Source organism: Eleginops maclovinus, chromosome 12, assembly GCF_036324505.1.
Source record: "Eleginops maclovinus isolate JMC-PN-2008 ecotype Puerto Natales chromosome 12, JC_Emac_rtc_rv5, whole genome shotgun sequence".
NCBI lineage: Eukaryota > Metazoa > Chordata > Actinopteri > Perciformes > Eleginopidae > Eleginops > Eleginops maclovinus.
Genome location: NC_086360.1, coordinates 8,910,565 through 8,925,791, shown reverse-complemented (window position 1 = coordinate 8,925,791; position 15,227 = coordinate 8,910,565). Strand labels below are relative to the sequence as shown.

The following is a 15,227-nucleotide window of genomic DNA, read 5'->3' as shown; positions in this document are numbered from 1 at the left end:
ATGGTGAAGAAGTTTCCCTATGATGACCCAGTGATAAGGAATGCTTCTGTGGCTGACATGTCTGCACGGGACAGCGCAGACTTCAATTCTGTGAGGTACTTCACAGGCAGATTCCCCTGCTTGAAGATGAGTGCTGAGGAGATGGACAAGCTTGAGGGTCAATTCATGACCTACCAAACCGATGCTCTGCCAGAAAGCATCACCAGCTGTGACAGACCAGACACACAGTGGCACCTGATGAGTCAGCTGAAGGATGGAAATGGCCATCTCAAGTACCCTTTACTCTGCAAGGTAATGCTGGCTATCCTCTGCATCTTCCATTCCAATGCAGACTGCGAACGCATCTTCAGTCTTGTCACAAAAAACAGAACGGAGTTCAGACCTAGTATGGGAATGGAGACCCTGAGTAACCTCATTACCCACAAACAATTCATGGTGGCAAAGGGGTCTGTCTGCTACAAGCAGGCGTACTCCAAGACAACTCTTGCCAAGGCCAAGTCAGCAACCTATGACCATCTAAAGTGAGTGGTTGATGAGATGGTCATGTCACAGCCAAAGGTTCCCTTGAGTTGAACTCTGTTCTAAAAAAAGGCTGTGTAAAGGTTTTTTCATGTGTTATTGTTCAGTATTGTTTCATGATGAATTCTGTTCGGTTAATAAAAATATTTTTTTGTGTATGTTGGTGTTTAATTCTGTGCAACAGTACAGGGAAAAGGAGAAATTATACACGAAAAACATGTCCTAATATGACCTAGATTGCATCTCAGAGCATGTAAAGTCTCTGGCTTCTGATAAGATAAGATAACTTTTATTAATCCTGTAAGGGAATTGCACATGTTATAGCAGCAGGGTGATAGGAAAAGGAATAGGGAACTATATATACATACAATTTACAGTAAAATAATAACAGTTGAATACAAAAGATAAATAGAAATAAGTAAAGTAAAAATGAAATAAGGGGGCATTCAGGGGGCTTCGGCGGACCTCGGACCCCCGGCTTTGAAAAAATTTTTGCCTCGCTCCGCTCGGCTTGCTACTATTTTCTAAAACACAATGTTGGCAGCTCTGCAACTTCAAAATCAGACGCGCCCCGCTGTCGTGCTCTCATTGGTTGGTAGCGGGGGGCTGGATCCTCCTCTATAGGCTGACGTCGTCGGGGGCGGGTCCTCTTATGACGTCACCGTCGCCATCTTGTTAGCGAAGTCCTGGAGCTGTCACCTACGATATTCTATTATGCAATTCTTAGGAGGTTTATCAGTTATTAAACAGGCAACTGTATCATTGCAGCATCAATGAGTGAGAGGTAGAGGCGGTGTGTTTAGTATGCAACTCCACTGGTCCTTCTCCCTCTACTCATATATACAAAACAATATTAGCTTTATGCTATCTGAGGCTAAAAACAACATCCTGTAATACTACCGGAAATGGACAAATATGATCGTCCAGAAACAGTGATTTATCTTTTAAAGTTCCGCTCTAATATATTGATTATTTCTAACAATCCCTCCTTACACACCCTTTCAAACGGTGTGTAAACTATAATATAATCAATATGTTCTCCATTTGAATATTGCATAATACAGAATTGTATAGTTAAAAGTTATACATGATCATACAATCTTTTATTATTGAATACTTGTGGCTGAAATCCTGGAATGGCACCTAGAACAATAGCAGCAATTTCCTAAATGCGTAAACTCTTCAATTCCCTCCTTTCATATCTTGTGATGAGGTAAACAGATCATTTTCGATTCTAGTCCAGTGTAAATGCACTTATTCAATATGATCCTATATATATAAAAAATAAATGAACTGTGTGTAAATCATAACAACAATCAACTCTACTATATAATACCAAGTTGTAATAAGTGATTAATCACATCCTAGGAGTAGTTTATAGAGCATTTCATGTATACAGTAATAAGAACTTATAAGACACTTCCTTCAGACGAACTCATCTTGCTCATGGTCTGAATAAGGGATAGGATCATCCTGTTTTTCAATTAACAAATGTAACTGTTTTCTCAAGAGAAATTGACCTTTATTTTTGCTCACTAGAGAGGACCGTGGTGATCAATTGGTCCGCTAAAGTGCGAATACATAGTATGTAACAACATCCACATAGTACCAAGATTGTATCCATTCCTGCATTGAATAACATTGATTCATATCGGAGTCTAATATTTACTGAACATTCTTTCTAACGTTCCTACAAGGGGTCCTCTACTCCACTATAGTCTGCTAGCTCGATGATCAGGGCGGTAAGTCCTTCTAACGCTCTGGTTACTGATCCATCTGGGGAAGGGTTATTTGGGATGAAAACACAGCACAAGATTCCAATTAGTCTGCAAACACCCCCTTTATTAGACAAAAACATATCTAAGGCCACCCTATTTGCCAGGCCATCAGACTGGTTCCATCCAACTGTACGTGCAGTCCCCTTACTGCATCATGGGTGTAATTTATGAATCTCTGCTGGTTGTAGTAATATAGTTGATCCAATCTACATTCTTGTTGATTGTAGGCCAAAGAAATATTGATTCGAATCCTGCAGTTATCTGGTTTCTAGCTTTAAACTCCCTCTCACCAACTACACCAGTGCAAATGTTCCAGGCCAGTCATGTGGAATGCCTGGACACAAAATTTTAGAACCACTGTACCACCAAACATCTGCCCTGGGGTATTGTACGTCAGCTACAGCAATTCCTGAAGAAGGACCTGGCTGGTTACTGCTGTTGTGGAATTTCACCATCGTAACGTTCCCATACTGCCTCATCAATGCAAGATCAGTAGAGCCTGCTTTGTTCTACCGCATACACAACCCAATCTTAACCATGCATTAGTGCCTTCATACCATATTTCCACCGCTATAACCTTCTGCACAGTCGATGTACTCAAATATGTCACCAGTCTATTATTATCCAGTATATAAGCCTGCGCTGTTCCTATATGAGGGACTGCATTCAGGGAAGAATTCGAATCTGCCGTTTCAGGGACTATCTCCGCTTGGGGTTCAGCTATTTCTATCAAAACCGAGCACATAGGAACTTTTCCAGGAACCTCAACCCCTAATAGTAAATGAAATGAAGTTGTTTCTCCCCTTGCTTTGAATAGATCATCCAATACCATTTCATGCTTTCACCGTACCAAACACACTCTGTCATTTACCTTTCCTCCTATTTCATGTCTCTCGGGGGATAACACTTCATTTTACCCAACTTTGTAACTGCAAGCTTTCTGTTATTTTTATCCCAACCAGTCACATAATCAAAAATAATTCGACCACTCATTCAAACCATCCTGTATTTCGTTGAAACAACCTGTATGTTTCTTATCTGTTTCAAAACACAAAATAAGTAAATTATGAAAGTTATGCTCATCTGGTATTATCTGTTGTGCAACATTTGTTCCCGTCCATTGGAAATTCCTTATGGTCTAACGTGACTTCAAAACGTTATTGGCTTGTGCCATAATTACAAACAAAATGAAATACCCAACTTCCTTCGGTAAATTATGTTACATATTGCAATTAGCTTTGAATTTCCAATAAGTATCTAAATTATTCCTACATTTAAAATCCCCATTTCAAGTCAAAATGCAATATGTCAACTCCTCTCATTTCTGGAGAAGGATACACTGAATGTGTAGATAGAATAAGACCAGTAAAACCATGATGCAGCCAGAATGAATGTATTTCCTGGCTGTTGTTCCTGAAAAGGTGTGGATGAAATATACTTCTGTATCAGAATCAATTACCCACGGCTTCCCGTTCCTGCCAATCACTTAACCTCTTTAGATGTATCAGCTTTCTCCTGTGCCAAACTCCATGTCGATCTCTGCCTGAATCGTGTGCAGAAATCCCTCCTTAGGCACCAGACAAACTGCTTCTACCTGTTAGTGTTTAGAAGTTAGAGAGCTGGGACATGAAATCAGAATTCCAACAAAATATCACATTTTTCCTAGGAACTTAGATTACATCTGTGAAATTATTGTTGTGTTTATCACCCTCCTTATACTCATAATCTCCAACTGTCTGTAGTTGAGCCTTACCCTTTGTTCCACTATTTTATTCATCTTACCTGGACCATGTATATCGAGTAGTTGGAGGAGCCTGGATATAAGATTTACATTGACAACCTATATGCTGTATCTGCTGTGCATATTACAAAACAAAACCTCTGAACCATTGATACTTCTCAATCTCTACTAGAGAAAGGGCGCTGACTAACTTGGTTCCCATTTCATCACATCATATGTTTAGCTTAACTTTAAATATTCTTGTTATCTCCATACTTCTACTATCCCCAGGTAACATATCTGTTAAAAACCATTTACAAATTCAATATCATTATCACAAGGTGAACTTCTTTCATAGGTTCCACTCTGGAATTGTATTTGTTAATCATGGAATTGTAATTTAAACAATCATGCTGTTGAGCAAACATGTTGCCACTCCCCCTTTTACACCATCTTAACAAAGAGGTGTAACAAAAACCCGGTTGAGAAAAAGAACTTTAGTTAAGCAAAAATTCAAAGACACATCAAATCATTATTGTTCAAACATCAAACTCTCCCGTTAAAGAGTGTCTCTCACCATCCATCAGTCCTGAAAGAAACAAAATCTCTGGATTTAGTTTGTGTTAGTTCAGAACATGCTCAGTTAGTCTCTGTTCCTCTCTAAACTCATGCAATTGCATTGATCAGATGCAAACATTCATTCTCACTCACAGTCGGGTCTGGTCAGGGTCAACCCAGAGTCAGTCATCAACAGTGCTGTTGTAAAACAACAGTCAGTCCCGGTCAAAGGTCACTCGGTCTCAGTCTTCTGGTCACGTCATGCTCTGCAGAGTCTTTAATTATTCCGTCATACTCTTCATTTACAAAAACACTTATAAGTTTCCTTTTAATTAGTACTGTTTTTAAAATATGTCTTATCATTCTATTAGGACAGCGCCGTGGTTATGTAGAGACGTCCCGGACGTATGCACATTCCAATCTACTCACATTAACCTGTCAAATGAACATATTGCCAGATGTGTAGGTCACTGCTTTTTTGACCTCCTAAAGCGACAGCTTTATTACCACAATATATAATGTCAAAAACTGTTGAGATATTGCACACATCTGGTGTCGCAGCTTGTGTGAAACCTTCTAAAGAACAACAACAACTTACTTCAATATACTTTACTTAGATTACATTAACAAAAACTGCTTCCCTCATGTTAAGTTAAGTAATTGTTAAGCCATCACTTCTTTTTTTTAAACTACTGGATCTTTATCACCACCGAATTCATACAAAAATCTCGAATAGATCTTATTTCCAATACTCTTCACATACCCACTATCTTAAATCAAAACATTATTAGGATCTGTATGACTCTGCTCGATTCTCTTAATATACTCCCATTATTTATTATCAATTTCAGTCTTCTTGAAAAATATTTCAAGTTTTTAATCAGGAAAGTAATGTGTGGAACTATGAGAGCTTTGACATGTTACAATTACACCTTTAATCCATAAGAATGTTTAAAGTAGGAATGACTTTACTAATGGTTTCCATTCACGTGGTCAATTATATTGGACATGGTCTGGTATCTAATGTTGGAGTTATCACTATAACGAGTTTGTTTCATTTAAGTATCATATCTGAGATCAAGTGTGTACTAAATCTCTCCCTTTGTAGATCAAAACTCCCACAATTTAATTTTACCAAAGTCACACCTCGATATAGGCTCTGAAATATTAATAGGTTAACATGATTAAATGTTCCTACTCTGTTCTCCTGACTCCTGAACAGGTTCTACCAAAAGTGTAGTGGATCTTGCTTATCTCTATAATTTCCCCCTATAATAATGTTACAAATTTATTTACTCCTTTACTTAAAAACTTCCCCTTTTCAAATATCATTTACCAATTTTAAAAAAATTTTTTATGTAATAAAAAAATTCGGGTATTTGATCTTAAATTTACCCAAAAAAATTCAAAAATTTTTTAAAAGTGTTCCCCTTATGTGTTTTTTGTGAGTGAATGTTTTTTACACAAATTAAACCCCTTCGAAAATCCCCTTCCCGCCAAACCCCTTTCTCTTGGCTTTATTGGAAACCCCCTTTAGATTCTGCAGATTGACCCTTTTTGCCCCTTGTTTATTGGTTTTTGAACCCGTCTTTGGGCTTTTTGAAACCCGCATTCCACTAAACTTCTCTCCTTGTGCGGATTTTCATTTTAGCATGGGTCTGCTCGATTACCGTTTTTCTTGATGTCTTTCATGGGGACGGAAAAACCCCGTTTTAAAGTGGGTTTATTTTTTCCATCAGAATCTGTGCTCCCGAATAACCCCCGGGTTTCTCTGGACCTCTGTGCTCTTTTCAGAGGGAAATGGTGTGGGGTGGGTCTCTTCAATCCGCCCTGATGATGTTTTTTGTGACCCGGGTTTGGGGAAGCAGGGCGGAAAGCCAAATTTTTGACAAAGCCCCGCTTTTTTCCTTCCTTTTTTTGGGTTTTGTAAGGAAATTCCGTGGGGGTGGTTTTTTTCGCATTATTTCAGGAGGACATGGGGGCCCGTCACGATTGCAGGAAAGGTGCAAATCCAGGTGGCAGCTTTCTTTTTAAAATTTTGAAATCTCAAAACATGGTTAAAAAAAGTTTCCCCTTAATTTTCAAATTTTTTAAATAAGCTTTTGTTTTAGTCTTGGGGTATTAAAAAGCCCTCTACTGTAATATCAAGTTAATTTTCTAATAATAACATCTTCAAAAAACATTTGATTAACTCCTTTAGGAAAATATTTTTCCATTTAATTTTAAAAATTCACATCCGAAAACCCCTATTCCCCCACATTTTTTTAATTTTTTACGGCCCCTGTTTTTCTTTTACAAAAAAAAACTTTTCCCAAAGGGTTTTTCAAAAAGTTAAAAAACCCTTTAACTTAGCCTGTACAAAACCCCGCAGGGCATATTCACAGATCACTAAGATGGGAAAATGATTCAAAAGGGGGGGGGGGTAGTCACGATTCAATCCCGTTTTTATTTTCATAATTTTTAGGTTTTAAAATTTTTTTCTATATTTTTAATCCCTAAATTCTTTTAACAACACTTTTTATAAGTAACTCCCCTTCTGTTAAAAGGGTTTTTCCCCTCTTTCTACTGCCCTTTCAGCAGATGACTCTGGGTTCCCTCTCTGTGTGAGGGAAAAAAAATCAAAGTTAATTTACCCTGATAACACATTTGGGGCTTACAAGAAGATTTGGGTGGGCGCCTCACCCCCCTTAATGGTCTTAATTTCCCCTTTTCTTACTCAAACAGGCTTTAAAACCTTTTTTGGGGGTTTTTGTTTTAACACAGGGTTCACCCCCCTTCTGTTTTCAGTCTTAAACAGGAGTTACCTCTCTTCTGTGATTTGTAACCTTTCTTCCCTTTTTCCTACCCCCCCCATCTGCTTCTTGGGTTTGGGAGAGGGAAATTTACTTTTTTAAAGTGTAATTGTGTTTTGCCCCTTTGTGGGTTTCCTGTTTTTATTTATTCTTTAAATTTTAATGTATCTGTCCCCAAAATGTAACTCCCATATGGGAAAAAAAATGGTGTTGGATTGAAGATAAAAATCAGCCTTAGCTCTATTTTTATTATTTCTCATTTCCCCTTTTGGTTCTTTCATCTTTGTGAATTAACCAAAAGGTCCAAAACATACCGGATCCACCCAAAAAAAAATTTAAAACACTACCTTTTTAACCCGAGAACATTATTTGCAAAATCTGCGGGGGTTGGGGTGGTAGTTGGAACAAATTTAAACCCCATTTGCCCCGGGTGGTTTGTGCGTTCTCTTGCAAGGTTTTCTTTATTTCCATTTGGACCCCAAAAGACCCTTTTTTCAAAACCCCCACCAGGGGGTTGCTTTTTGTTTCCCGGAAAAAAATACTGGATATATATTAAAACCCCCGTTTGGGGGGGCTGTTTTTTTTTTTCTGCCCCGTCTTTATTGGTTTTTCCTGACTGGTTTAGCCTTTTCGACCAACTTCCCCTTTAAGTTTTCTGTTTTAAAGGTGATGCTTTAAAAGACACGCTAACTAGGTTCCTTTTTAAAGCAAAGGGGCTTTGGGGGGAGGGGAATAGAGAACCCGTTTCCAGATGGTTTCAAGCAAAACAGCACAGTTCAAAAAGGCCCAACACTGCTTGGTTCTTTAAAAAAAACCCTCTCTGATTACGATTACACATAACACTTAACCCTACACTAATAATTTAGAAATTCTCCATGCCCTAACAATTTAAGTACTCTTCAAAACAATCGCAGATAGAGAAGGGACTTCAAACCTCAGCTCTTCTCGTTGTAGTTGGTACCATAAAACAAATCTTTTCTAAATCTATGAACTATGCTTTGTTAAGTTCCAGAATCAGTAATGACGTCAGGACTCCAACCTGTGCTCTCACCATGCTTTCTTCCCTTCAACAAGCAGTAGTCTCAGGAATTTAACCCCAAGCTACGCCTCTCAGACAAAAGAGGTCTTCCTTTTAATATTAACACTATTTGCCAACTATGACGGTTCAATAACGCAACACGCTAATCAGAGACTATTGGAATGTCGTCACAATTCTCAACGTAAATTCTGTCGCAAAGATTACATTTACTGACCCACTCACTAATCACTCGATTAGGCCTTAACCTATTAGGACTTTTTTAAACTTACTTTATCACAAAATTATACTATCAATGCCGAAATACGCTCCAGAACCTTAATCTGAATCTACGCTGCCAATTTTAATTAGCACTACGTTACCGAACTTTAATCGATATTTACGTATTAATTTTACCTAAATCTCATTCTAATTCCGGCGTAAAAAGGACAAACACAGACAAACAAAACAAACAAACAAAAAGCTTTGGAAAACCCAGGACCGCACCCCGGTTAATTTCAATATATTCAGTTCTTAACTTTAAATAGCCAGTTCATGATTAACGACTCACCTCCAGACACTCGCATCTCAAAATGCTATATAAACTATGCAGATTTTGAAATAAACAGGCACTGCTCACCTTTTTAAATGGATCCAATCCGAGTGTCTGGAGTTTATGCCGATTCCGCGAAATCCCCGTCTCGTCCTGGCACTTCAAATCACGTCGGGGTCACCAATTGTAAGAAATGTTCGTTTATTTGAAGCCCAGGAGACGGTTTAAAATAAAGAAAGCAAAACTCCCTTAAAAATTATAAAAGGAGTGTTTAATAAAAGGATGCAGCGGTAGGTTTTACAAAAGCTTCACAGCTGTGGCTCAATAGCCCGGGACACGCGTCCACAGGCCACTGACTGAGCGGAGCTCATCAGTAGTTACTGTCTGGCGGTCCGGAACAAAAAAGAGAGCTCGATTTCACAATCCTTACATGTTTTATAGAACCACCCCTTTCCGACCATACAATAAACAACTTCAAAATCAGACGCGCCCCGCTGTCGTGCTCTCATTGGTTGGTAGCGGGGGGCTGGATCCTCCTCTATAGGCTGACGTCGTCGGGGGCGGGTCCTCTTATGACGTCACCGTCGCCATCTTGTTAGCGAAGTCCTGGAGCTGTCACCTACGATATTCTATTATGCAATTCTTAGGAGGTTTATCAGTTATTAAACAGGCAACTGTATCATTGCAGCATCAATGAGTGAGAGGTAGAGGCGGTGTGTTTAGTATGCAACTCCACTGGTCCTTCTCCCTCTACTCATATATACAAAACAATATTAGCTTTATGCTATCTGAGGCTAAAAACAACATCCTGTAATACTACCGGAAATGGACAAATATGATCCGTCCAGAAACAGTGATTTATCTTTTAAAGTTCCGCTCTAATATATTGATTATTTCTAACAGGTCCCTGTGTTGCCAGAAAACAAACCCTTATGACTTTGGAAATCCTATAAATGCTCCGAGTGCCACCTGCAGGTCAAAGTGTTTGCTTATCCTTAGAAACATCCTAACATCTACCTGATTCATTGGCAAAAAATGTATCACAGACATTTACTCTTGGCTTTGGTGATTGAGTGGCTAATGACACCATAAGGTTCCTATTTGTGGTTTGAGATTTCCTCTTAAAGACTGAAAAAACGTTAGGTTTGCTGATTGTGGAGCGGTTAGGGGCTAAACCACATGTTGTCCAGAGCAACGAGTCCCGGGGTCAACTCCTTGGCTGTCCGGACTGCTTGCTGCGTGTCATTTCCTACGCCTTTATTCACTATCATTATTCAATGAAGGCATGTTTTAAAAAAAAAAACGGAATTCTTCCAATACTTTATTTTACCTGCCAAAACCGGTAATGTTGCGTTATGGTTTGTGCTAATAAGTTAGCATGCTAACATGTCACTAGCATTGTCACTATGAGCGTGTGCTATCAAGCCATCAGGAACATTGCGATTCTTTAAAGCCAAATAAACAAACGGCGTAATATCAACTCCCACATCATCATGTGATGTCTTTTACCCTAAAAATGATTTTCCCCATCGACTCAGCCTTTTGTCAATAATATCGCTTGATGCAGACATTTCAGGAGTAAAGAAAATGTTATGGAGTAGTTACTACTGCGTCTTTGTCTCAATACCAGGAGATAATTGTTCTTATTTTCTTTGCCAGCTCGTACTCACGCTCACCGAGTCATTCAGCTGATCTGAGGCGGCGAGGCAGCGTGGCCAGCCTGAGCTCCAGAGGAAGCCACTCCAGATACAGTGCTGACAGGTAAACATTGCAAAACCTCTCTGCTGCCAATGACTACTCATTGGGGAGTTACATTAGAGGAACAAATATACATAAACATTGTTGTTCATCGATATTTCTCATTGTTATGTCTGCTTCCTAGATTACGAGACAGAAAGAGAACTCATAGCTCCAGAGATGCAGATGTGAAGCATACACATAAGGTTAGTGGGAAGAGACAAAGGCGCAAATCCTACTCCCCTATGAAGAAGAGGAGAAGAGACTCACCGAGCCATCTGGAAGCACGCCGGATCACAAGGTAAAGCTTTCCGAGTCGGGTTATTTACAGCTACAATATACATTGTTATGCCTAAAGGTAGCAAATATCTATTGCTGGTCCCCTCGTTCGCCCCCGCACGTCTCTAACCTGAAATCTTTCTCATCGTGTTGATGAGCGGTGTACCTTGAAATGGCATTTAGCCAGAGGAGGAGATAAGTGTCAGTTCTAAAGCCACCGCAGGTGCTAAAGCAGCAGATGGTGAAACACAGGCAATCTGAGAAGTGAAAAAAAGAACAAGCAAGTGTGATAATCACTCCTTTATTTTTAACAGATCTGGTCTGCCACACACTTTCACTTTTTACTTCATTTCATATTCCTCTATCACTGCAGCAAATGATATAAACCACGAAGTATGCACAAAAACACGACAGGGAGGTTACAACTAAAAGATGTTATGCCGTTTTTGCTCCACAAATCTATACATGTATTGTTCAAAGCTTTGTGTATGACCTATGAGCCAAATGGTGTAAAACTGGTGGCTCATAGGGAAGAATTGTCACCTGACTTCAGTTCTTCAGCTCAACCGAGCATTTTGCCATCTATCTGGTGACTTTTTTGGTTTTGCTAACTACAGGACATGCCTGTAAAGGAGGTTTTTAATTTCAGTTACACTTGTTCCTGGTAAAAGGTTTTGTACCAATTTACATGGGGGTTGACTCGCTTTTGAAGTCAGCTTTAAATGGTCATTCTAGGAACTGCAGTTGGCTTCATTGTCATACCTCGAGGTTGCTGCTTTAAAAAAAGACAAACTGCTCTGTAAAGCTTATTTGATATGTTATTTACTGTAATACAATGTACACATTGTTGCTTCAATCCTTTCTCTCCGTTTCACACCACTTACCCTTTTTGTCTCTCCACAGTGCCAGGAAGCGGCCCATCCCTTATTTCCGTCCCAGTCCTTCTTCCAGCAGTCGGTCCACCAGCGTGTCGTCCTGGAGCAGCCTCTTCACCCGCAGCCGCAGCCGCAGCCCAATCCACAGCCTCAGCCGGAGCAGAAGCAGGAGTAGGAGCCACAGTTACTCCTCTTATAGGAGCTACAGCCGCAGTTCATCCTGGAACTCCATCTTTGGGAGCCGCAGTCGCAGCCGGAGTCGCTGTTCGTTGAACAAACGCAACAAAACCAGGCATTAAGATTTAAAGAGCAAGTTAAGGAAACAAAGCACCGGTCATGTTTCTGTTTCAGAGAGTCGACTGGGTTGGATTAATTGACTGTCTGCGTCTCCGTGCTGCGCTTCAACGCTTGACTGGAAATGTCCCCACAGGGGTCCGACTGCGTCTTCTACTGAGGAAGGAGACTGAATGTCTTTTTTGTCTGTTTGTTTTGTTCCAGTACTGCATCCTCCTGGATTAGCACTCACAATGGCTTGGGACTGTTCATCTCTTAGATACTTTACAATAGAAACTACACATAACACAGAAACCGTGTTTATGTAGTTGGTCAGCACACAACGTTGTTCTTTGTTTTAATGTTCAAGCACTGAATTACTCTTTAAAATATATGTTTTTAAATTGTTTATCTTAATATTTATTTTTTTTAAACAGAGCTCATTAAGGCCTGAATGTACCAAGAAGGTTTGAATTTACTTGATAAACATATATTTGGGGGCAAAATACTGTATGTTGAAGATTTTTGCAGAGAAGTGAACTTCTGAGCTTTTTGATCTGAGGGTTTCAGAGAAATAGTTGTCGGAAATAAGGAAAGGTTCCTTGCTCTGATCTTTGCACTTCAAAAGGTGGAGAACAAACGCGTTTCCTGTGAAAAATGACACGGCGAGGGTGGCCTGACGGCGAGCAAACTGCCTGTCAGCTCAAATGTCAAATTAATTTATCCTCTGATCAAGTGGAACACAATTGAAATGTCAGTCCATGTGATACCACAGAGAGCGATTGAAACATTGTGCTGCAACAGGAACAGGGATTTTTTTTTTTACAATTCTTCAAATGACAGAGGAGGCATTTGTTTTAAAAGAAGATGGATACTTTAAAGGTAAATATATTGGACTTGTTGAGAAGTTGTACCTCATTTGGTTGCAACCTGTTGACTATAATACGTAAATTATGATGGCATTTACTCTCAATTTACTTGAATATAGTTTTTTTGTTACAACACTGGAACCAAACACATAATCCACGCTGTTTTTAATCTTAAATTATATGACAAGGGAAGGTAAAGTTGTTTTAATTGTGCAGCCTTACCTTTATTTATTACTTATTTAATATTTATTGGTTTGTTGTCCCTGCCAGTTGTGGGAAATCTTTCTATGCAACACTGTCGATTTGTAGTTATGACACTGCTGTAATTTATTGTTGGTTGGTTCTAAATTATTCTTGGATTTTGCCACCTTACTCAAATATACAACTAAAAGTAGAAGCAAGTTTTGTAAAGATTGATGAGTAGAAACTGGAATTTGCTCTCTTGCCAAAAATGTAACGAAACAATGAATACCACTCTCACTATAGTCTGCTGAGTATGAAGTTACAACCTGCAGCAGGCTAACTTAGCCTAGCATAAAGAATGCCGGAGGAAAAACAGCTAAGACCAGATCTGCCTGACAGCACCTCCAAAGAGCACTAATTTAAGTGTGAATTTGACAAGCTGTGTTTATACAGGGATGCACTGGAGGAGGGCTAAGCTAATTAGCTATTAGCTGTTAGCAGCTGGTGGGCAGCACTGTCTGGCTTGGCTTAAATAAAGGAGCTAACAGCCAAATCTATTCGATAAAAATAAGAATTCAAATGTTTTGATGATGCATTTGAAAGTAATATTATAAAATGTGTTTTTTGGCTTGAAACTTGAATAATCACAGTTGCTTAAGATGTTTTTTAAGCAAAATAGATATTAAAGAGGGAAATGGGTCCTGTTTAACCTATTGTTAGCTCTCATGCTAGAGCTGCTTATTTTAGGCTTACATAATTCAATCTGCTATAGCAAATATTTTGATATTATTTCAGTAATTCACTTGGGTTCAAATTGGGTATCAAGAATCGTCTAACTTCTTATTGGTATAACTGGTACCTAACTCGTAAAGTAGAGCTGTTTAACTTGTGACATAGTCATAATCAGATTTTTCCATTGTTTCCAGTCTTTATGCTAAGCTACGCTAACTGGTTGCTCATCATAACTTGATATTTACATTACATTTAACTTTCGGCAAGAAAGCAAATTATTTTAGAAAAGTTTAACAGTATTTCTTTGAAGTACATTTTGAAGCTGCTTTCACTGAGTTTGATTCTGCAAAGGAAGTTTGAAACTGCCTTTGCATATAATTAAGATACTCATGATTCTTACTTATTTCAGATCCATCATTGTGTCTGTGTCACTGCTCCAGGCCTCACAGACTGCTCTCTATGCACTCAATACTCCCAGCTTATTTCCCTGAATGTCAACTAAATTGGACGAATGAGGGAATTATAACACATGAAGAGGAAGGGACTTGGCACAAAAGTCATCCATAAACCATAGAGCGGAGACGACTCGTGTCAACCAGCGTTGACGAAGTGCCGGTGGAAGATTTGTGCAGACGCATTGATAAACTATCTAGATGGGCACCCAGGCCCCAGCGGCCCTCTCCCTATCTCACAATGTAAAGATTTAAATGGGTTCTCGTGCAAGATAATTTTGTATATGTGATTACTGTGGTGTAAATATGCATCTGCGTTGTATAAAGATATATTAATTGATTGACAGAATGTTATTCAGACCTTGTTGGATGTTAAAGTGTTGGTATAGATATTATGCATTGAGCAGTGGTCGAGGAAAAGAAGACTATATTCCCCTCTGGCATCAGTCCATGGACTCTAGATATGTCTGTGCTGAAGACCCTTCTGATCATGTCTTTATTTTTAAAATCCCAATAACCAGGTCATATAGCAATAGTGATCCAGTGTTTCAGTGTTGAATTATGCATAACCCCCTTGTTTTCCATTATGAAAGAGCGTATTGCAAAATGATGTTGTTCTGTCACGTTTTATCTTGTGTCAGTGGGAACTCCACACTGTAATAACACCTGGAAATTGAATTGTCCCCAGGAAATCTACTTTCCCTTTCACTGCGTGTTTAGAATAAGCTCTATAAAATCATGTCCTGAATAAAATGTGTTATGCTCCAAAGACACACTTATTTGCCGCAGTAAACACAAGCCTCCTTCACAAACTTCTCTTAGCTGTTTTGTTTTATCCGTACTGTGACATCAGTGTGTTGACCTGAAGCTCTGCGTTATCTTCTATTAAAGT

General features: G+C 39.1%; 1 protein-coding gene across 2 annotated transcripts in view; it reads left to right on the top strand.

Annotated features, from left to right (window-relative positions):
- Positions 1 to 15,200, top strand: part of srrm4 (serine/arginine repetitive matrix 4) — a 71,289-nt gene extending 56,089 nt beyond the window's left edge. Inside the window, exons 11-14 of one of the 2 annotated variants that reach the window (XR_010166918.1) lie at positions 10,595 to 10,696; positions 10,818 to 10,973; positions 11,855 to 12,981; positions 14,293 to 15,200. Coding sequence is in view for 1 of the 2 variants with exons in the window: in XM_063896578.1 (XP_063752648.1) it covers positions 10,595 to 10,696; positions 10,818 to 10,973; positions 11,855 to 12,125 (529 nt within the window). In the remaining variant the exon portion in view is untranslated. Of the gene's footprint in view, positions 1 to 10,594; positions 10,697 to 10,817; positions 10,974 to 11,854 lie in introns of both variants that reach the window. The other variant, XM_063896578.1, reaches the window with a different exon arrangement.
- Positions 15,201 to 15,227: the final 27 nt, after the last annotated feature.